This window comes from Brachyistius frenatus, unplaced genomic scaffold (genome assembly GCF_029030835.1).
Source record: "Brachyistius frenatus isolate BFR_SWC_R1_liver_20210118 unplaced genomic scaffold, ASM2903083v1 Contig_36, whole genome shotgun sequence".
Taxonomy (NCBI): domain Eukaryota; kingdom Metazoa; phylum Chordata; class Actinopteri; family Embiotocidae; genus Brachyistius; species Brachyistius frenatus.
The window spans coordinates 3,618,242-3,642,500 of NW_027210635.1; the positions used below are offsets into that span (position 1 = coordinate 3,618,242).

Sequence of the window (24,259 nt, forward strand, 5' to 3'; positions counted from 1 at the left end):
GTCACCCTTTATCATTATTGCAAATCTTTGATTCTGCAGGAGAAATATTTCAAATGAGACATGTTACTGTTTGTTTGAATTGCCTTTATTAAAAGATACAGGATACTATTTGACACGAATATTTGAAGATGCAGCACTTGGTTGTTACAGGCTGGGGCACAACTTCCAGACAGCTTTTTAATCCAGCCGTCTGTGCCTTTAAAAGGATCCCTGTAAATACTGTATCTGCTGTATATGGCAACCATTGACATCGGGATATTGCGTCCGTACATTTTTTTTTCCTTAAATCACATTAAGTTTTAGAATAAAGTTGTAAAAAAAGGAAAGAGAGAATCTTGCTAAACCATGCAACACCCAACAAGCCAACATTTACAGTTAGTCTTAGACCACAACGAGTCACTCAAATGGTATTTCAATGTTCAATATGTTCAGCTACAATGACAATATCATATCCAAAGACTTCACACGATAAGGATTTTTCTTATTTTTTAAGAGACATCAATTTATCCCTTGATATACTTCTCTGACAGAGCTCCATACCTTCCTGCAGAATTGTATTCACATCTTGTGTCCTTGGTATAAGAGAGGTTTAGAAAGGGCTAAGTTTGTTCAGTTTTACGGAGTTAATAGTATCAAATCCTAAAGGACATACATGCATCTCTTTCTACAATATACACAGTTCAGCTACAGTCCTTCATTGGTTTGCTCTTTCAAAAAGCTCCTCAAAGACTTTGGAGGAAACTATCGTTTTGAGAGCAAACAAATCTTTGTTTTAAAAAAGAAAGTTACTCATATTTTCGTTTTTTATTTTTGAAAACTTTGATTTTGAAATTTTAGTCAGTGGGCAACTTGATTTTATGATTTTAACTTCCTGAAAAGATGATGATGATGATGTATTATTATGTAAAATGAGATTAATAAAAACATGGGATTTAATCGAAAACAAAAATCATTAAAAAATAATTATTCTGAACATTATATGAAAGTGAGAGACAACATAATGTCTTCCCTCTAATAAAAAAAAAAGTTAAATCTCTTTCCCTTAATCAGTCAATACACCCATCAAGTAATACCCTATGACATTTAAGCTAAGAAAGGCAACTAAAGAAAATATCAACTTCTAATCACATCTTCATTTTTCTTTTATCTTAAACCAGCAGTTAAAGTCTTTTACTACAACGAACTGGCTTTTAAAACAGGAAGTATAAATGATGCCAGTGATTTAGGGGCAGAACTAAAAGATCTACGGACAACTATCCCTGGATTACTTTTAAATGGAAGAAAACTTGTGACTTCTAAGGAGTGTTCCTGTTACCATTGTTGTAAACTGGTTTTATGGGCGTTAAATTGAAGTGGAGATTATGGCATTCTCGCTGTGTAGCTCACACTGACTCCAAAAACATGTGTGCATCACTATTGTTGATACAAATTGGGGCTAAAGGTTTAAAGGACCTGAACTGCCTCCATGAGATGTGTGTCACGCACACTGCTGCAGGTGTTGACTGTGTTGCTGAGTGGGACCAACAGCAACGAGTGTCTTCCTGTTGTTTTCCTCCTGAGTATCCAAAAATGCACTCTGCATTTCCAAATGACCTCTCTTCTCTTTGGGGAAGTCTGATAGTCAGATATCAAATGCTTGTAAGTGAGCTGCACACCGTTCAGTGCAGCTTCTTCCAGTAAACAGAACAAGGATAATAAATGGATGTTGCAGGCTACAACAGCTGCAGTTTGTTGATGTGTGTGTTTCATTTCAGATGGAAAAAAAAAGCATTTCACCTTGTATATACTGTTTCCCTTTGTGCCTTAAACTGACTAGACTCATTTAATTAACTACATGACACAATGAGGAGGAAGAGGAAGGGTAGGAGAAACTGAAAGTAACAGAAAAGGGAGATCTCAGCATGTAGATAATTTAGGATGGATGGATACAGATGAAGCTGTAATGCAGGGACAAAAGGCAGAGAGGTCCCTGTCACTCAGGAGGTCTGCATTTAGTGCATTAAACAGACAAGGAAGAAAAGGTAGAAGAAGAGAGGAAGGAGGAGGAAGAGGAGGCGAAGGAGAAGTAGAGCTTGCTGTTTCGGCCAGTACAAGGCTGCTCTCACAGGATGGGGGGGAAGAGGAGGGGAAGGACGAGAGGGGATGAAGAGTAAGGGTGAAAGAAAGGAGGAGAGTAGCATTATCTCTCTTTCATAGTCGCTCGTGTTAATCCCAGTCCTTGCTGATGTTGAGGTTCCACTCCCAGGAAAGGTAGACGTTCTTGTCATCGTCGATGAAGCAGGACTTGATCTGATATGGACCACGAGACATCATGCCTTGAGGGGCCTCATCAGCCGGGCATAGAAACTCCTGCTCCTCTGCCCGGGGCCCGTAGCTTCCCACCATGCACACCACCTTGTTCACTGAAGGCAAACACAGAATGAAGATATGGTAACCTGGGTCAGGGCTAGCAAAAACTAGTATAAAGTCATTTGTTGCTCCAGAGGAAGTAGAGAAAAATCTGATTAACATGATCTGATAATGTGACTTGAAGTGGAGTTAGAAGGAAATGAGCTCCTCATTTTTGCGCGAGGCTGTTAGCGTTTAACACATCTTAATTTTTGTTATAAACTCTCCTTTCTGAGTCCGACATCGTAGCAGTGCAGTGGTTAATCAGTGGAGGACTCTTCCAAGTTAAAGAGGGAAAGAAGAATCCATCTCTCTTTCTCTTACTTTTAAACCTAAAAATAAATGCTGATTATCAAATATCTTGTGACTTAAAGGTTCAGTTTGTCAGATTTAGTGGCATTTAATGGAAGAAATTAAATGTAGTATTCATAATTATGTTTTCATTTGTGTATAATCACCTGAAACTAAGAATCATTGTTTTTTTTTATTTGCCTACAGGGTCCTGTTCTCTGGAGAGTTGCACTACAAGGATTCTACAGTAGCCCAGAAGGAACAAACCAGACACCGGCTCCAGAGACGGACTTTGAGTTTCTCACAACTTTTACAGCCACTGTAGATTTTCCTTCACGCTTGGAGTGGGAGGACGAGGAGAGGGGTAACCACTTGGTTGCAATCTGCAACCTCACCACTAGATGCCACTAATTCCTTCACGCTGCTCCTTTAAAACTGATTTCAGCTATATCAACATGCAACATAGTGTTGTTGTAGCACATTATTTGCATTTGATTTGAACATTTAACAGGATGTTACTCACCACTGCAAACAACTCAGCAGGCTATAAGTTTGTTTGCAGTCACTACTGATGGAACTCGATGCCGTTGGCATGAACTCTGATGTACACCAGCAGCAGAATTTCTTCAATGCAGTTTACTTTTCTTTTCATTTCAGCCAATTTGTTACAGTATATATGATACATTTAGTGGATTGTTGTTAATCTTGTGTTGTAAATGCTGATGCAGAGATATTTTAGCAAAAAGAACATAACATACACTGAGACTGCAGTGTTTTCTTTTTCTTGTAACTCAACCCTATACTTAAACCTTGCTGTACATGAATCATCTACACGATACATGTCATCACTTTGTTTTCACACTCTTAAACTTGCATTTTTGTTCACTTTCATGTAAACAAGCCATTCAACAACATTTAAAAAATATAGTATTGGAAACATACACTTAAATTCATGATTAGTAAATGGCTCATTTTGTCGTATAAATGGGGAATCTGTGAATCTGTGTTGAACATATAACTTGAACGCACGCAGCCTCTCTGCTTCAAGCGCACACCTGATGGATGTTTAGTTGCACTAGATTGTGTGTTTGTAAGTGTCATGGCAGAAGTGAACTTACTTCTTACTCCTTTTCTGTAAGTCACGTGACGGTACTTCAGGCCAGACACAATATCTCTCCTCACCTGCGGACACAGTGTTCAAACATTTTGATTGGTTTACACCTGATTTCTCTTTTTCATCAAGTCTTTTCTATCTATTACAAACACATGTTCTCCCTTCTCTCCAGAGGCTTTGGGTAAAAGGTTGAGTATCCTGGTTTACCAGCTGATCGCAGAGCTGACACATAGAAAACCAAATTCTCACATTACATGAAGTTTAGAGCGCTCGGTTCAGCGAAACGGGACAGGTTGGGTGTGAATTATTTATGTGGAAAGAAAGAAGCACATGCAGGGTGAACCACACAGACACATTTAAGAGGTGCAAACACCACACAAACCAAATTACACTTTCACTAACTTAATGGAAACACATTTTTCAGTTGCAGGTATATTATTCTTACGGGAAAAATGAACCAAATATTGACTTCCTTGCTCACAAAAATGTACACATTTTAGATTTGTGAGTTTATGTGATGATGTGTTTTAACTCCTATCTTATGTGGGGCCGAGGCCTTCTTTGACAGCTCCAAAAATATGATTAAAATTGTTTTATTATTCATTATGCAAGCATGACTTTGTACTGGTGACATTGTTCAGATGAGGCCTCAGCTAAAAACAAAAGGTAAATCTACAATGTCTATTTGTATTTCTGTTTTTGGATATTTAAAATGGTTTGCTGTCTATAAGGGAGTTTGACCCCAAACGTGACTATACACGGTATATACAGGGTAAAATATGGTCTTTTTTTTTTTATTATTGATTGGTGCGCAGCCTCTCTGGCACATCAGCTGAGAAGACAGTTGGGGACTGAAAGTTTAAAAACCTGAACATCTTACTGTGCTGACAGCTCAGCATGCCAAAGTACCTCATTATAATTGTTAAAATTATTAGTTAGTTCCCTCTTATATACACTCTATCGTCAAGTTCATACTTTGATTGTGCTAGATAGGCCAACTATTTTAACTACGCGGGGACAGAGCCAGGTATAGTTCGATCGAAAAATCGGATTGCACACACCTGGAGCCTACTTTGTCAAAAAAAACACCAGGAGGAAGTGGTGCTGACTCTCTGTATGTTTGGTTTAAGTTTTTAGTAGCGTAATCAGCTTTATCCGTCTTTTTAAAGAGTCTCTCAGCAATGCCCTGTTTCCCTTTTTGGTTAATTTCATTTCATAATTAATACATAACAACTAATAAATAAATTTTAAAAAACTAAGGATTAATATTTAACTGGTTGACCAATTACAGACAGATTTGTTGCTTCCCTCCTCCCAATGAGCTAGGGCCATTCAACAGTCTGTGACTTAAAGCAATGATAAAGTAAAGTCCATGGGACTGCAGTGACGGGATTTGTGCAGCAGGTGTCCTCACAGCACAGTGGAGTCAGTCGCTCTCTGGTTATTCTCACCATATCTTCCTTTTCCTTTGAGGCCAAGTCCAGCCTACCACCTCAGTCTATACAATCTCTTTACAAGAAAAACCTAGGTAATAGGCGTAACTGTCGCATACTTATTAAGACAAATTCTAATCTTATTTACCTATTTAAGTCTTATTGAGTTTAGCGTCATATCCAGTAAGAATATTTTCCATCATCTGAATCTCTCTCAGACCAGGAGGTTCTGTGGGCGGATATTCAGCTGCATCTTTGTAAAGTAGTTTTACAGCTGCTCCACTTAACGGATATGATGAACCACTACCATTAAATAAAGTAAAGTTTAGTTGCTAACTCACCACGAACCCCTTAAACTATGATGTAACTTGCACTCCGGCTTAATGCTGGTTTTTTTTTCTTAACATGGCGACATTGATAATAATGTTTGAATTGTTCCATTGTCATCCCTCTGAGGACTTTCTATGTGCTCTGCATTTTCTTTCAAAAATATTTCATTGCCTCAGGTCTGCATCTATTTATTGTGGACATGACAGTGCAGCTTGGGAAAAAAAAGTTGCTGTGAGCGGTTTATTGGTAACAGAGAAAGGAAGGAAGGGGAGGAGAAGAAAAGGTGTGAGAAAGTGTGGATGGTAACAATTGATGACGGGACACGGAGAAGAAAAGAAGAGAATAACCGGGAGGTAAAGCAAGAGAAAGACAAAAGGAAGAGGAGAAGTAAGCCCGACACTGATGGGAGCGTGAGAGAGAGAAGCTGAGCAGCATCAGAGCAATTAATGGAAAACAGTGGAGGGAAGAAGAAAGAGGAAACAAGCAGCAGTCAATGATCAGTGGTTTGGGTTGTGGAGTTGAATCTCAGTTATCACTGTTTTACTATTTTGCCAGTTATAAAGCAGTTATGCTTATACAATATATTACAGGGTAAAGGAAAGATTTAGGGCAGTCATCTACGTTGTAATGAGGAAACATAAAAGTATTAGAGAAATCAAAATATTGACCTGATGATGCTGCCAGAGGAAAAGTCCTCATCAAAGTGAGTGATTCCTATTCTACCCAACAGTTATTAAGATATTAAGATAAAAAAGTAAACATGTCAATCTGTTGGAGAAAGATCACCAAAGTCAGCAGGCGTCATCCTCTGGGGACCAGGAATTTGAGATTTCATCTCAGTCATTGCTGAGATATTTCAGTCTAGACCAAAGTGGTGGACCACCACACTGACAAAGCGACACTTGTCATGGATTAAAACAAACAACAATCAAATACATTTAAAAGAAATATCTTTCTGCTTTTAGAAATCTAACAAATAATCATGTGTCAGACTTGAGCAACTAACTTTAAATAACAAGTTGTAGCTAAAGCTGGAGTCCTTCCTGGCACTATAAAATGAAACAGCATTGAAAAAGCTCATTAACTATGATAATGGTGTTGTTTGATATTGTGGTTTGATCTTATAGTACACGGTGGCTTACTCAGCACAGTCGCTCCCTTTATCACTCTTTATCACTTCCTTCCAGTAAATACCTGATCATCTGCTTGTTCTTTCCACATGCAGACTCACACAGTGATCAGTCCAAGTTGTACTGCAGTAAATCTCTCCATTTTACCTGGAAGTGTATCTTTAGTCTGTATTTGGCTCCGTCCTGTAGGGAGAAGCTCTTCTCCTTCAGAGCATTCAGGTCTCCTGCACAGACAGCAACAAAGAAACAACAAAAAATGGTCAACATGACATGTATGACATCACTCACTCTACATGATGATGACAACATACAAAGTGACTCATAAGCTCACACTGAGAAATGTGCTCACATTCTTTACAGAAGGAGTTCACACACTCGTAAAAAGAAAATCCTCTTCATCCTCAAATGTTGCATATATTTAGTTTTTATATTACATTTCAGCAGATAGCAGTTTTTTTTTTTACTTTTTCCAAATCTTATTTATTGAAACGCCAAACAAATTAGTAGATGGAGCTTCAATTAAAACAAAAAAAACAGTTACAAAATATAGCATATGAGGGAAAAAAACTAAAAACAAAAACTCGAGAAATTAAAACTTTACATGGCAACTTTAAAAATATATCTGATAAATTCCATACACGCGAATAAAAAGATGTAGAGAACAAAAGCTGGAAACATGAACTGGCATGTTTGCTTAGTGGTGGAAAATATGTCTCCCTGTATGAAATATTCATTTAAAGGTTGATACCAGAAGATTTTCCTCTCATGTTTTTAGCTAAATCAACAGTAATAAGTATAACCCCTTCTAGGGGTGATGTCTTTAGCTTTTTCCTTAAGTGCAGCTCTGACATATCGGTTACTTGTAAAACCAGAACGGCTTCTTTGTACTAGAAAACTGTCTTAGTTGTGCCGTTGGTCTGAATGAGTTAATACTGAAGAGGGGGAAACGCATTGTGGGCCATTGTAAAAGCACACAGCAATCAGAAATGCATCCAGTGCCTAATCACTTTATATGTCAATTTAAAGCCAACCATTTGTCCTGAGTGCTTCCTAATGGACAGAAAGAAACAGAGGAAGGAACGGGGGAGCAGATGAAGGAGTGATAGAAGAATGGGGTGAATAAAAAACAGACGACAGTAAAGTGATGTGAGGAGGAGGAAGAGAGGTAGACACACAAACAGTGCGTAAAGTATACTGCTCCCTCAGATGAGCAAAGTACGAGGTTAGAGGTTTGATTGGTGTCACCCACATTAAAAATATATGCACTTGTGGCATATTTAGGCACTTAAAAGGCTCCAACAAACATGAAAATCTCCTCTGTGTCCCTACGTTGAAAGTCGTGTCCTCTTTAATTGACAGTCTGCTGGTCCCCCTGGTTTGGGAGCTTTATGCCGCCACATGAAACACTTTCAAATTCTCATTGGATAAAATGAGCCATGTCACTGAGATAATACAGCTGTTCCTCCGTCGCTGACATTTTGAAGATTTTTCACTGCTCCATCTCTATTTCTGTCTCATTTCTTTCGATCCATCTCCCTCTGTGAACCGCAGTCTGCAGCTCTCCTCTCACCCATCCTCCTCCTCTGGGTTCAGCTCCTCCTCTCCTTTCTCTCGTCTCAGGAGACACAGAGAAAAGAAAAGATTCTGGCCTCCCCTGAGAATATCTGACTGAGAAAATAGGTCAGTGTGGAGAGCTGTCTACCTGTTCTCCTCTCTTTCTCACACACACACACACACACACACACACACACACACACACACACACACACACACACACACACACACACACACACACACACACACACACACACACACACACACACACACACACACACACACACACACACACACACACACACGTCTGCATGCAAGGGTGCATGTGCATCCACACGTTGAAAACGCTGGTCGTCCAGCTGCTGCTCACACTGGGCAAATATTATAACGCTGGAAACATTAGAGAATAAATAGTCAGGAAAATGGCCCTTTTAATAAATTTTCCATGTCATGTTATTTTTGTGATCTTTTTAACAAAATGTGACATAAAAAGACAAATGTCCCATTATAAGTCAATTCTATATTCATTTATGTTGCAATAATACAAAAGGTGCATGAGCAGACCTCAATTCAAAACAGAAAATGTAGTGTGAATAAAAAGCATAATAATGTTTATGGATAAGGGCTCGGGTAGTCTTAATTTTTTTAAGAGCAACATTGGAAAAAGATGTTGTAAGGATATCAGATAAGCAATCCCCTATAGAAAAATCTTTGTACTTTTTTCCCCACTACATTTCTGTCCCTTACAGAAAAAACATGAATTTCACATGTGCAAAAACTCGTGATGACATGTGACCAAACACATGTGTGATTGTGCACATGTGAAACATGTCTATTGCCCATGGGAAACGTGTGGTTTTGGAACATTTTCATGGATTCCCATGTGAAAACTTTTTTGCATATTTTGCCCAAGTGATCACATGTTGCAACATGTGGTAAACATCTGTCATACATGTGATCACATGTTGAAAACATATGAAAGTCATATTTGTTTTCTGTTTTGCCCGACAGCTTGAGTTACTTGTAACATACTCGGAGTAAAATGTTAATTTAAAACGCTTGCTGAGTTTGTAAGATATGCAGCTTTATTGCAGATTGAGCTCCCCAACAGTGAATAAAGTAGTCATTAGAAGTTGGCAGCGCTGTGCGACTCCACTAAGCTAAATGCTGTTTGGTCATAAGCCAAAGTTCTGCTCAAATGATGATTTTAACCTGGAAGGTTCAATCATCACCTAAATAGTTTGATCCCACTGCCATCCCTAGAGCAACACAGCTAGCACAATGAAAAATGCTGCATACACACCTCTGAACTAATAGTCCTATATTAATATATTGTTGAGTTTTAGTGGATTGATTAGAGAATTACAGCAAAATGGTGTGACAAACATGCAGAAGGTGTAGGTTAGACTCACAACCCTCATTCAGCTCAGGCATTAAAAGAAGATTAGATATTGGCTTGTTGTGAAAACATTCATCCTCTTCCCCCTCTTCCCTTTTTGCATCCTCTGCTGCTCAAACAGCAGAAGTCAGGCCAGCATCCAGTTCTTTTGAATTAACCATGTTTTCTATCTAATTTCATTTTTAAAGATTCCGCCTCTTTACATATTTCACGTTCAAAATATAATTTAAGTGGTCACATTTAACTACACGCACATGGCATATAAGGTTTGTTACTGAGGCCGCTTGGTGTCAAGTGTGTGTGACTGAATAAATGTGTAGGAGTTTGCGTGCTCAGCAAAACAAACCAGACCACATGAAAGTTTAACAAAGTGAGCGCTTGCATTTAGGGCACCCGAGCTCTGCAATATCATTGTCAAGGCTATTGCTTTGTGTTTGTGTGGTCTGGCAGCAGGCCACACAGTACAGAGTGCAATATGTGACATCATATATCAATGTTGTGAGTTGTGGTAAACCTTATTGTGTGGACAAATTGAGACATAAACTCCAAAAAAAAACAAGTATGGCTCAAGAATATGAATAGGACATAAGGGGTTTAGAGATATGGTCCTAACATTCCTACCAAAAAAAAAAAACATCACATCATTCGGTGGCAAATAGTATATTTTGAGGTAAATTTTGCAATTGCCTTAAAAATGTGAAATATAATGTACACTTATGACCACGCTAAGGTTCAGTATTGTGCCAACATGTGTTTCTATATGGGTGGTCCCGTTGGAAAATTAATTTGTTTCCCTGCATGTACTTACTGCTGCACCCACCCGAGAGACACAGTAGTGAAGTCGTTTTTGTGCTGCCAGCTCAGCCTGACAAAAAGCATTTCTGAGGTTTCAGCGCATAAACATGAAGACCCACTGATCTGATTAGAAAACAAAAAGAAAGGAAACTGTGCCAGTTCCTGCACAGGATTCATTGAAAACTACAGTGGATGGCGGTGGGGTATTCTGTCATGTTGGTAAGGAGGTGTTACAAAAGGCAGTCATAGGCATAAGACAGATATATTTAAATCAGAAACACAACATAACTGTGTGAGTGAGATAAATCGTGTTATGCCTATAATCTGTACATTCATACTCACAATGAGGCAGTGTAGGTTTCTCTGTGAGCATCCTGAAGCAAAGAGGGGAGAGTAGGTGGGAATGTAGGCCAGTTTCAGTCTTTTCTCTCTGTTTTATTGTATTTTAATCTTTAGGAGACACTTTAATCCAACAGGTTAACAATAGATTTGGAAATAATCCCTCATTCCACAGAAAGCTACATGTGCAAGTACAAAACATCTGTGTTGATACAGGAATTTAAACTGAAAAACTGTGATGTGTTGGACAGTCTGAGTCATACTGTGGCCAAACTTGGAGTTTTTTGTCACCAATTTTCCAGATCTGAGCAATTAATTTGGTGAGTACAGTGTTATTGTAACATCGAAATGATGGCCAGAAATAGAAAAAGAACCAAAGTTGTAATAAAATGAAACCATCCTTCGAGGTTCAGGTTTTGAGATCAGTCTTATTAGTTCAGGTTTCAGGTATGAATCAGATATTGGAGGGTAGAATGACTTTTCATCCAAGAAAACAGAGGTGCAAATGCTTCAGTGGACATATAAAGTGTAAATAATATATTATGAAGTGAACAAAGCAAATGCTCTGAACAGTTGGCTTCATCCATGCTGTTGTGACGGAGACTCGCAGGTTTGAAGTGCGATAGATCGCTCACATTCTCAGGCTACATGAGGGAACAGTTATGATCTGAGATGTTAAGGTTAAGACACGGACCCAAACAACTTCGCAGAAATGAAAGGTCTCTGATTGGACGAGCAGTCAAGCGTGCAGTCAGAGTGAGTGCCTCCTTTTTTTTTTTCTCAGAGTGTAGAGCAATCATCTCCACCACGGTGCGATGCCCCCCCACACACACCCCACCCCTTCCCACACACACACACACACACACACACACACACACACCATTGGCTTTGCCACCCTCTTCTTCCTCCCTCTCTCTTTAACATCAGCACACACAGTGCTGCACTGTTAGCAGCGAGGTCTCTGATGCGTTCGGCCACCGATGGAAAGTCCATTTCAGATTAATCGAACTGCAACATGATACACAAGTACGAGCCATTATTACACTGCAGCTACTCTAGAGATTCAGGATGAAAGATTTTTTTTGTGTGTTTTTTTCATGCTGCATTCAGTAATCTCTCTTTTTGTCTTTAGTTCAACACAAACACACGTTCGTACTAATTTGAACAGATTACAGACAAAATATGCTAAAGATCCGCGGTTGGATATACACTAGTTAGAGAAGACTGCATATACACGACAGACAACAAAAGGCTCCACTGTCAAAGGACATTTCCTATACTGGGTTGAAGGCTTTTCGTCTGCCTGCTAGGAAGAAGAGCAAACACCTTATAGTATGAAGTCAGATAACACAGAACATCACATGCAGGAGGGACCTCTTAAAACCTTTAATCTTCACTATCTATCATAAGGGAACCGTTTCACAAAAGCCATTTGTGAGCAGCCTCTTGAAAGGCAAGAAAACCACATCAGCTGCTTTCAGCCTAAAGATGTCACCTGGTTGGTTGTAAGGTCTTTTGGGTTTTTATGAATGCCCTATAATTGTAGCTGTTGTCTATAATTGTGTTCATACACAATTAGTTTGCAATTAAGCTATATTACAGGAGAGGGTGTGCTTTAATGTGATTATTGACACGACAGTGATGCAGTCAGGACCGAGTGTAATATTGCAATTATACAACAAGTAAATATGTAAATATGTGTGTCATAATGTGTGCGTGTGTATTTATTCATTGCTCTTATTTTTTTCAAAAAGAATTATTTTTTATCTATCTTATTTTATTGTATACATATTTGTAAATGTTTTTCTTGTGTGCACCTTTTTGTGTTTCTATGCTGCTGTGACAGCTAAATTTCCCCACTGTGGGATTAATAAAGTCTAAGTCTAATAAAATATGAACTCAAAATGTATTCATATTGTGAGGCAATTCGCTCTCAAACTAGAAAACTTTTTGTTAATGTGATCTCTGTTTCTATGGCAATACATGGGGTATGATTGACAACTGGAAAACAGTCTGTATTATTTCTTTCTAGAGATGGTTTATCAAACTGAATAACTACAGCACAGCACATAGAAACACTAAACTGCTTAGCTCGCCCAATCTGGTTGTAAGTAAGATATCCACTGAAAAAAGTTATCGACACACTCATGTATTTTTAAGATTTTAGCCCCGTGTCACGTGTTAAAACAAAACCGGTCAAGCTCGCTGCCGCTATCATTTCAAGTACCCGACTATCTGTGGTATTATGGTACGGGTGCTTGGAGCGACAAAAAAAAAGACCAAAAGAGACCTGATTTCACCAAATGGGTCACATTTAATAGACCTATAACAAGTAAAACAACATTATACTGCATATTATATGAAATTCAATTCCAATTATATATTCCCATTGAGAAGGCGGAGTGATATTTCTAGTGAAGAGCACGGTGTGATAAACACCCATATTTTAGCAGTTTGTAACGAAGGCTTCCTTCAACCCAAGCTGTGATAATCCTGATGACTCACAATCACATCATCATTTTCTCAGACTGTATTCAGCTCCTTCAAGGCACAGTGGACATTAAATCGCTGTTTTCATGTTCTGGGTTGTTCTTCTCGTGACTTGTGTTTAATCGATGGAGTACCCCCTTAAACTTTTATCCCCAGTTCTGTTAAAAAAAAATGTGCAGTGCTTAAACTCAACTCAAGATTACTCAAGTGATTTTCCATCTGCCTTTCACCTCCTTCGTCATCTATGATTGAGACCAGATCTGAAAATATTACATCTGTCTAATGTGGAAGAACAGAACTTCTCATTCTGTGCAGTTCAGCAGATCTTCCATTAGACACTGAAACACACGCATTAAAGGATGCTCAATCGCTCTCGTATCAGAGGAAACTGCATAGTACAAAGTCAGTATTGCCTAGCAACCAGGTGACCTTCCCTATGAGCAGCCAGTGACTGTGTCTTTTTTGTGTGAATGTGCACGAATACATGACAGTCATTGTAATAGGAGGGGAAATCCTTACATATGGATAAAACAAAACTCATCCTGCATGCATTAAACACACACACACACACACACACACACACACACACACACACACACACACACACACACACACACACACACACACACACACACACACACACACACACACACACACACACACACACACACACACACACACACACACACACACAGTTTGCCGGGGTGTGTCTGGCAAACAGTTGTGTGTGTGTGTGATGAATGACTCACATGAACCCTACTCGCATACACACATCAATCCTTTCCTCAACTTCTTCCCCTGTCGGGAGTGACATCATACCTGATTACCATACAACAGACACACACACAAAAAAAAAAACTTAACAGACACATCACTCTCCTTCCCTGCTTGGTGCTTTTGCCCGGGGGAAAATGTCCGTACTGTCCATTGAGCAAACATCTAGCTGCTTCTCCTCTGTCAGGCATTGCCAGACCCACTGTCGCCTTACTGCACATAATATGTGGCCCAGTGAGGATATCATGGCACATCATATTGATTTGTACCACCACAGTAATATAACCATATCCTATCCACAACTAGCCAGAATCAGGAAAGTAAGCAGAGTAAACAAACATAGATTTGGGATTAAAGGGAAGCATTGTGTACCTGTCAGGTCCATAGTGATTGGTTCAGGAGCGTCTTCACACAACAGGGTCAGTCTGGTCACCCTGACATTTGGCCCAGAGAGGTCTGGAGAAGAAAAACAGTCTGTTAGCACAGAATTCACAGATTAACGCATATATTTGATTGTTAGTTTAGTTTGACATTTGGGGAAAATTTGCATATTTATGTTCTTGCAAAGAGTAACATTCTTGCATCTGTCTCTTATGGAGCGAGGAGAAGGTTAGCTTAGCTTAGCATGAAGTCTATAGGGGGTGGAACAGCTAGCTGAGCACATTATATATTACTTACTGAATCTTTATTGTATTTGAAAAAATGTTGTGCTGATGATGGTTACTGATGAAAAGTTTAAGGATTTGTCCTTTGTCTGGAGTAAATGACATCTTAATCCAGCTGGTTATTGAAATATTTCAGTCTGAATTTAGGTGGTGAACTGACTGATTGACCGACATTGCCAATGACATAAAACAAGTTTGGTCTCGGTGATGGAAAAAGAAAGGGTGTATCCAGAAGTAGTCGCTAAAGTTGATTTCAGGATTCGGCGGCAGACTTAGATTTACAGTGTTTGTTTGACAGTAAAGTCCGATCGTCTCCTCACTTCTTTGCTTTTCCATTCTCTCATCATTCTGCAGCCTCTCCTACTGAATTTGATGCTACTGAGCTGCATATGAGGTGGTGTAGAATTACAGCAGAGAGCGAGTCAGAGCTACTTTACTGATATGAGCTGTCATAGCTTGGCTACTCGGTTGGAGACGCTGAGGCAAGCAGGTCTGTTTGTGTGTGTGTGTGTGTGTGTGTGTGTGTGTGTGTGTGTGTGTGTGTGTGTGTGTGTGTGTGTGTGTGTGTGTGTGTGTGTGTGTGTGTGTGTGTGTGTGTGTGTGTGTGTGTGTGTGTGTGTGTGTGTGTGTGTGTGTGTGTGTGTGTGTGTGTGTGTGTGTGTTTTTGGTCAGAACTTAATGACTGAGGAACTTTGCACCGAGTTGTTATAGTGGCTGACTGGTATTATTACAGCTGCATTAATGCTGGGTACCAGAGTGAATCACCAGCTCTTCCACAGGTAAACAATAAACACAAACACACACCTGCCACCACTGCTTCTGGCCCCAGAAGCGTCTGCTTGTACTTCACCAGACTTTCATCATCTTTGTCCAGTTCCTGAATTTCCTGCAGCGACTTGTGAGCCGGAGGATTGTAGTTGAGGTTTCGCTCATCCTCTTCCTCCTCGATAGGCAAGTCGTTCTTGTCAGCCAGCAGACCTACCAGGAGGAGAGGAGAAGACCATTCAGATACATTCGTACATGCTGCAGTGTCTGCGGGTGGTTTTCTAGACCAGCAATTTTTGTCTGACAGGGATTTTCACCCCTTTAAAAGATGAACTCAATGCCCCGTTCACTGACTGTTTCTTCCGACAGTTTCAGCCTGTGCCTATAATGATATCAAGAAACTAAAAATACAGCGATAAAAACAGAGTCTCTGAGCCTGTTGTGAGTCACCTGGAAAGTGCAAAGAAGCAAAAGGCAAACCATATTTCCTGCAGCACAGCTCATCTACAGTAAACATCTCTGTTATATTTCAGTGACTGAGAACTCAGACAGCAGAGGCATGCTCGCTCAATATGCACATTACTCCATGTAGGCCAGGCCCAGTCATCCGGGGTTTGATTTCATAAGGGATTTTGATTCAATATTGAATTTTACAGACACTCGATAATGTGCTCTGCAAGCTGAAATTACAGTTTAGCATGTCAGTCTCATCTGCACCTCCAGAGAGGGAAAACTAGCAGATTGGAAAATAAGTGGAAGGATTTGACGAGAGAAAACAACAAAAACACAGCACTTATATAAACTGGATAGCAAATGATAATTTCTGAAAAACTGCCTTTACATCAACAAGAACAAGAACTGTTGTGAGCAAAAAGGTGCAAAACGAGAGGCTCATATTCACCAAGATTTTTTTTAATTTTTTTAATTTTATACACTTTATTAATCCCCGAGGGCAAATTTCTTCGCTACAGCAGGGGGGCTCTCAGGGGGGAGCTGCTGCAGCAGGCTGCCACTAGCGCGGCGCCAGGTAACCTGACCTGAGGTGCATGTTTTTGGATGATGGGAGGAAGCCGGAGAAGCCGGAGAGAACCCACGCAAGCACAGGGAGAACATGCAAACTCCGCACAGAAAGGCCCAGGACCGGATTCGAACCCGGAACCTTTTTTGCTGTGAGGTGACAGTGCTAACCACTGCACCACCCAAAGATGCTCCAAACCTTTAGCATATTCCAAAGACGTATGTAGTATGAACATCACCTTAAAATAAAATGTGCTGTTAATCCACCAGAGTGATCATCATGTCAGAATGTATTTGATGCACTGACTTCATTAGAAAGATTGATTATGAAACCATGACCACAATAAAAGCAGACATCCTGCTCACTCTGACATAATTTCTCTATGATGGACAAATGATTTACTGCTTCTTGCATATGATTGTCCCGACTGCATGCGTGAAAACTCAGAGGACTCACATACGTCCTTTTTCCGACTGTCATATTGGAATATTGGAGGTTATGTTGCCATTTTAGGATAAAGGGAAATGAGACATTTGACTTCTCTCATCAGTCTAATTTTTCTCTCTCACACACACAAACAGACTCAAACACAGACACAGTCTCACAGAGAGGTAATTTCTTAAATTAAGACATTACATGGTTCCAGACACAGTTCAACAATGCATACCTCCAGACTCCAATTATCCAGAGAGAACCAAACATACACAAACTGTGCCGAGGATGTCTATTTACTGAGCTGTAATAACCTCTGCTTCTGTTTTTACTGTTCATAATGAGATGACACAGTGTACATCACCCCGGAGCTGTGTGTAGAGGTAATTGGATGACATGGGGAGCATGCAAAAACACACACTTACCCCCCACCCCCTCCAAACGCACACAAACACAGATGCACGCAAACAAATGCGCAATGTGCACCCATGCACTCGTCTGTGCATGTGTGTCTGTTAGTTACAGCAGCACCCCACCCAGTCAGGGCCAAACACGGCTGCCTTCGCCCGTCACCATGGCAACCCTTTCAACTCCCCTTGCAGTGACATCACCTTTGCTGTGGATCTGTTTTATATGAGGGAGTATACGGCAAGAGAGATTCCCAGTGGATCAGTTTTTACACACCCTGCACAAAGGCATGCACATTTTCATAAATCCCTGTGGTAACCTTCATAATGGTTATCATCTATTGGTTTATTTGTTATTGTAGTTTTCTTTTTGCCTAACTTTAATTATATTTTATGATATGATACGGCTAGTTATCTGCCATCTCTTAATACACTGTACTAAATGTTAATATCATGGAGCATTGAGGGTAATGTTCTGACCTTGACACACGGATCATTTCTGCATCCACAGTTGAAATCATTTAATAAAGTGACTAAGTGATAATCCACCCGTTTGCTGTAGCTGCTTATCCTTTCACAGGGTCACAGAGAGCTGCCAGCAGCTGACACTGGACGACTTCCAGTCCATCACAGGGCTGACACATAGAAACAGACAAGCCGTCACGCTCACATTCACACCTACCGGCACATTAGACAGACTGTGGGAGGAAGCTGCAGACGACCCACGCAGACACGAGGACAACATAAACTCCACACAGAGGCCCCACTGTGCCGCCCATGATAACGTTCAGTTGGTTTCTCTTTATAATCTGCTTAAGATAATTCAGAAGGTTAATGACTGTGTCGCCTCTCAGATTTCTACCTACAGGAAACATTGAGGCACATTTATACAATCTCTTTAGCATGTGAGTGCATTTTACAGTCTGTTCTTGCAAGTTATATATATTTAAATTTATGCTCATCAACATCAAAGTTTTGATGCACATTATTGGTAAAGTAAGTTACAGGTTTGCACACATCTTTAGTCTTTCTGAGTGATTGAGGTGTGTTTCCTCTCCCTTTAGAAATAAATAAACTCAAGATATTCATCAGATAACCCTGCTCACATTTTTCCTGTCATCACTGAGGAAGGAACCGTAAAACTGTTTATAGGTTCATCAATAAATAAATGTTCATGGATTATTACATTAAACATTCACATAGGCAACTGTGAAATTCCAAAGATTAGGCAAACACTTCGATCGCAGCCTTTCACACTTCAAAAGAGTTGCAGAGTAAATAATGGGATGTAAAAAAGGTTTGAAATATTGCCCGAAAAAAAAAATCACTCTTCCCCACACAGTCACTTATTAGACCCTGTAGTATATGTCAGATATGGATGGTACATGTCTTCATAAATGATTCACTCGGCTGTATTTACATATCAAACTCTGCAGTCCTCCCACACACCAGCGTGTATGTGCACATAATACACACACTGCAGGGGAAACGTGCCTCTGAGCCGCTTTTAAAACTAGTTTCCTCTCTGACATCCGAGCTCCTCTTTGATCTGCAGAATGCTGACCTGTCACACTAACCGAATCAATTACCATCTATTTCAAAAGGCAGGGTTTTGGTCCACGAAGATACAGTTTCATGTACAACTCAGTGTTTTAATATGGATTTCTGTTAAAGCTGTAGCAAGTGATACGCAACATGTCTACGGTAAAGAGTCTGTAGCAGTTAATCTGATCTAAAGACTCATTATTATAACATTGTTGAAACAGATAAAGATATTTCCAACATGCAAATTCAACTGGAAATGGTTTGTTGTAACATTTTGTGCGTGGAGAACTTTATTATGAAGTTACACTTCATTTAAAAAGTTCATTTTCTTTCTAAAACCTGCAATTACAAAAGCAGGGTAAGAAAAAACCTCAACTGTTTTCATTGTCCAAACATCGCAGCAGCATTAAACCCAAACATGCAGAGCTAAACTCTCCATATTGTGTGAATCAGTGTGTGTGCATGTGGTCCTCCAACTGTTTCAGCCCCCATCTGTGAGGCGTTATTAACTGGTAGATTTTCTTTGATGCTCGTAAGACTGCCTCATTACCCGTCGCGCCCACATCATCTTCTCCTTCATTGCTCATACAGTACTTGTTGTAAAATACAAGCTGCACGTGTAAATCAGCACTTTCTGCTGTAGGAGAAAAGCTTAAGATCATAGATGGTGGTGAATATGATATATTTGTTGACTTCTATATTTTTATAAAACAGAAGTGAGCGAGTGAGTGCATATAAAACAGGGCCAAGACATTTGTTACCTCTAAAAGAAGAAGCTGTTAAACAGAGCAGGTATTTATTATTCATGTGTAGGAGCATCTAGCTGCAGTCTGGTTGCCAAAAACTGATAGTTAAACAGCTTGTTATTCATTTATCTTCTTTGTTTTTACTTCAGTAAATACAAGTCAAAGTTGTCTCCCACACTTTTTTGTTCTAAACCTGTGGCCAACTCCCAATTTTTTAGTAGCTTTCAGGCTGTATGGCTGTAGGTACAACCACAAGACACAGATTGTATCTTTATTTGCTGGCATTTATGGCTAAACCAACACGTTTAGTGTAAATCAACACAGCAATCTGTTTGGCGGAGGAGACGAGGCTTCAGGGGAAGAAGGATACAGCGAGGACTGTTCACATGAGACCTGAAAAACACACACGGTGCGCTCATGTAGACGCAAAGCACCAACATGAACACACACACGGAAGACTGTCGGTCTCTAGTGACATGTGCTTTTTACAAATGTCGGTGTCCAGACTGTGATTAAATCCATACCAACTGGGAAAACCGAGCGTCTTTCGAATCAACATTTAAATCCTCAACAGTGGCTCCACTACTTCTGATAATCCACAGACATCACTGTCAATACTTTGGCAGAAAGTAGCAGTGTTTCTGGGAAAAGAAATCGCTGTTAATTATATTAAATGTGAATTTTTAGAGGACACCACAGATTAAATCACTTGACCTTTATTGCACTTTTATCAGCACAAATCTCAGATCTCTTAATCTGAAGCAGAGTGAGGGCTCGTTTGTTGACACTATCAAAACTGAATGTACACTTTTTTTTTTCTTTAAATGTATCCCATCTTTCCAAGCCCAGCTTTCATTTCAGATTATTTCCAAGTACTAGTTTGATACCACTCTCACATCCTGATGATAGATATGAAGCTACAGCCAGCAGTTAGCCTGGCTCCAGTGTCCAATGGTAACAAACCTACATCATCAACATGCAGCGATAAACGCCAGATTCCCACAATGTGTTGTTTGTAGAAACAAGCTAACACTGACAATAAGCCAGCTGTGTGCATGCATGTATCCACTTGTGTCCATCTCCATCTGTGATGTAATATTTATGCAAAACCACCTCATTACCCCAGCCGCCTCTTAAACCATGTGCAGCCAGCAGACAATTTGCCTGGCTCAGTCCAGCAGGAGCCAAATCAGCAACACCTCTACAGGAGCTGTAGAGGTGTTGCTGATTTGGCTCCTGCTGGACTGGTTCACATTTTGCATCTTCTTTCTTCTTTAATGTGTATAAAAAGGTCAATTTGCCTTCTTAAGTTATGTTTCAGACTATTTCTTGGAGCAGTAACCTTCTGCATTTGTTATTGGTTGCCTGGCAACAACTCAAAGCTAAGAAATAGTCCAACAAATGTATGTTTTTACAGTGTGATTAAATCAACAGATTGAACCTGTTGCCAGAAGGCGGATTTTGCTTCCTTGAGTCTGTAAACTGAAGCTACGCCAACTAGCTTTTGCCTTATCTTAAAATGGCAAACTGTTCCTTTAAGGAGAAGTGGATGGTGTATAAATTATTGTGTTCTTCTACACACCGGAGGCACTGAGATTAAAATGGAATCAGGATGAAATAAACTCATTCTGACATTTATTTAAAATACTGTATCATAAGTGGGGCACCATCTTCTAAACAGAAAAGGGAATGTTAGATCTTATTGTGAGTAATCGAAGTTTAACCGCTCTGCTTTTACCTCCGCAGCCTTCCAGCCCCTGTTTCCATAATTGCTTCCTGTCTTGCATCCTCTTCCCTTAACCCAGATAACTGTTCACTGTGTCAGAAAAACACTTCCTCCTCACTATGTGTGTCGACTGTGTAAAGTGTTGATTTGCTGTTTTTCTTTTCTTTTTTTTTTTTTTATAGTCCTTTGAGGCTTGATGTCACCGCTCTGCTCTAATACTATAACAAGACCTCTGGGACAATGAAATACACACACATACATGTATACACACAGCAGAGGTTTAAGAGAAAGCTTTCAGGCCTCTGCAAAGCCAATAACAGCTTTTAAAATAAAGGAAACGGCAGTAAAAGAAGAATGATCAGCAGAAAGCATTTGAAGCAGCTTTTGCTTTCATCTCTGAGGCGTCTGTCAGAGCGTGGCCTTTCCAGCACAACATGACTACAATTGCTCTGTCACCTGTAAGATTTCCCAACAACACTGCAGACACCTTGCCAACACTGGAAACATTCATCACACTTCATCACGCGAACCAGCAAATCACTGAAATCTTCGTTTCTTTCTGCACATAAAAGGCTGCGATGAGAAATAACAACCACCAGCTGCTGAGACATGTGATATCAGATCCTCAATGACTGACAGCCCTTATTCGGTTTTCATTTAACATACTGATACTGCAGGCCTTACGCAGCATTTAATATGCTTTGACTGTAATGTTTCATTTGTCAGTCGGGATCAGCCTGCAATGCAGCGCTTCAACTTAGATTTCATGTGCGTCACGCAGTTTTATAGCTGCTGTTTGCCACATGCTGTCTTTATTTTCACAATAAAAACTGTAAAATGTTGTCTATCCAGTGCATCTTTTACAAAACGAACAACCATGGTTATACTTTTCTAAATTGAATGTGGGATTTTACATTGCAGGGAGATTCCGTATATTCACTGCAGGCATCACAAACTCACAGTAATCAATTCTGGGATACATTGCAAAACCAAATGTGAGGAATTAAAGTTCAAGCAGGGAAGTATCCGTCAAATAACCTACTGGCTGATATCTAATATTAAAAACCCCCGCTGTATACTAAGTTCAGGTTTGTGTAGCTAAGAGTTGGAAAAAATGATTATAATGATACCATACATTTGTCAGTGCCCTCCGGTGGACAAACCATGTATGTGCGTCACAGTTCCTAAATTAACTTAAACGTATCTGTGGAATTCAACTGCAGCAATTTCCTGTCACTTGTCTTTGACAGAGTGATATATCCATCAAGCTCTACATGTATTGTGTATCGTTGTGGCAGTGATCCAGTTCACATGCAATTCTGCTACATCGTGCCACTATTGAACAGAAATTCAAGCAGCCATTTCCGCATTTCACAGATTTGATCACAAAGTAAAACAAGGAGTAAACACACTGCCAAATATAGTCAGTGTCACCCAAGTAGCAATCAACCATGATGTCACCCACTGGTTTGCAAACTGCTGCTTTGAAACCTCAAGTTCAGCATTTTGGCTGTCGCCATCTTGTTTTGTGGAGCCAGAAGTGACCATATTTGGACGAGCTGGGGAGGAGCTAGCTCGATCTGACTCAATCTGATTGAGAACCCGAGGACACTACACCCGCCACCAATAGCGAAAACTTGACTGCACCACAAACCAGACATGTCCCCAAATGTACCTCTCTTTGTTGTCTAATATCTAATCAATTATGGAATTATTTTCTGAAGGACTGCCAGAACACTGATCAGAATGAGTGAGTTTAGCAAAAGACACTATAATGACTTGTGGAAAAAATGTAATGACTTTGTATTAAATGAGAGAATGGGGGTCTATCACAGTACAAAAACACTGTTGACTGTGTTTCTTGGTTGCTTGTATATTGTATGTATATTATATATATAGATATATACTGTACTGTATGTATATATATATGTTGACTGTGTTTATTGGTTTGTTGTATATAATATATATAGATATTTAATGTACTGTATATATACTGTATGTACTGTGCATTTTATATTTTATATTTATATTTTTTATTTTATTGCTTTTCTATTATATTATTCTATTCTATTATTATTTTATTCTATTGTTTCTATTATTGCTCCTGTATGTATGCTGCTGTGGTGAAAAAATTTCCCCTCGGGGATTAATAAAGTATATACCTACCTATACCTACCTACCTACCTACCTACCTATGGACCAGAGGCTTTTTGGAGCCAGCCCATTGTGGCCCTCTGTGGTATTGCATTCTATGCATTGTCATCACTTTTCAGACATGGACTCTACGTCCACTTTTATAGGTATAAAGTCAATGGCGTCACCCCGTACTTGCAACATGTTGCCCAGTGATGCTTTTCAGCACATAAAAACTGACTTTTTTTTCTTGATAATTCAATAAATTCAACTTTGCCACTTTGATTTTAGCCATAAGGTCTAAATGCTGTGATAATTCAATTGAAATTGATGTGATTGTGGTTTAGCGAGGAGCCCTAACGCTAACATTGTCCAAGCCGCTTTAATCACAAGACAGCAACAGTTTTGTGTAAATAAACATGTCGTCATGCTCTATTTTCCACTGGCTGCTGCAGATTTAGTCATACTTTGATCAATACATTTGCGCACACAGATATGCAAACACAGTAATATGTTCTCAGCTGCTCCGTCAGCCCTGATGAGACAGCAGATTGTCTAATTGACTGACTTGATTGGTCTCATACGTGTCTGCTCACCCATACAACCTCATTTATCACCACCGGGACACACAAAAAGGAAGGAGGAACAATGTGAGAAGCAGGTACAGTACGGTTTCTTAAACGCTCTCATCTGACAAGCTGACAGCGTGCGTCAGTGTGTCGGCGTGAGTGTAAGTGAGCAGGTAAAGAGAAGAAGGAGGCAAGGCAGGAGGGACGGATTAGGGA

The 24,259-nt window shown here is 39.8% G+C and overlaps 1 protein-coding gene across 1 annotated transcript in view; it reads right to left on the reverse strand.

The window, feature by feature from the left end:
* Positions 1-69: 69 nt before the first annotated feature.
* Positions 70-24,259, reverse strand: part of arhgdig (Rho GDP dissociation inhibitor (GDI) gamma) — a 27,264-nt gene continuing 3,074 nt past the window's right edge. Inside the window, exons 2-6 of the mRNA XM_069701455.1 lie at positions 15,507-15,680; positions 14,410-14,493; positions 6,834-6,910; positions 3,798-3,861; positions 70-2,402 (exon numbers count right to left, since the gene is read on the reverse strand). Of these exons, the coding sequence (XP_069557556.1) occupies positions 2,206-2,402; positions 3,798-3,861; positions 6,834-6,910; positions 14,410-14,493; positions 15,507-15,680 (596 nt within the window). The 3' untranslated portion in view covers positions 70-2,205. The remainder of the gene's footprint in view (positions 2,403-3,797; positions 3,862-6,833; positions 6,911-14,409; positions 14,494-15,506; positions 15,681-24,259) is intronic.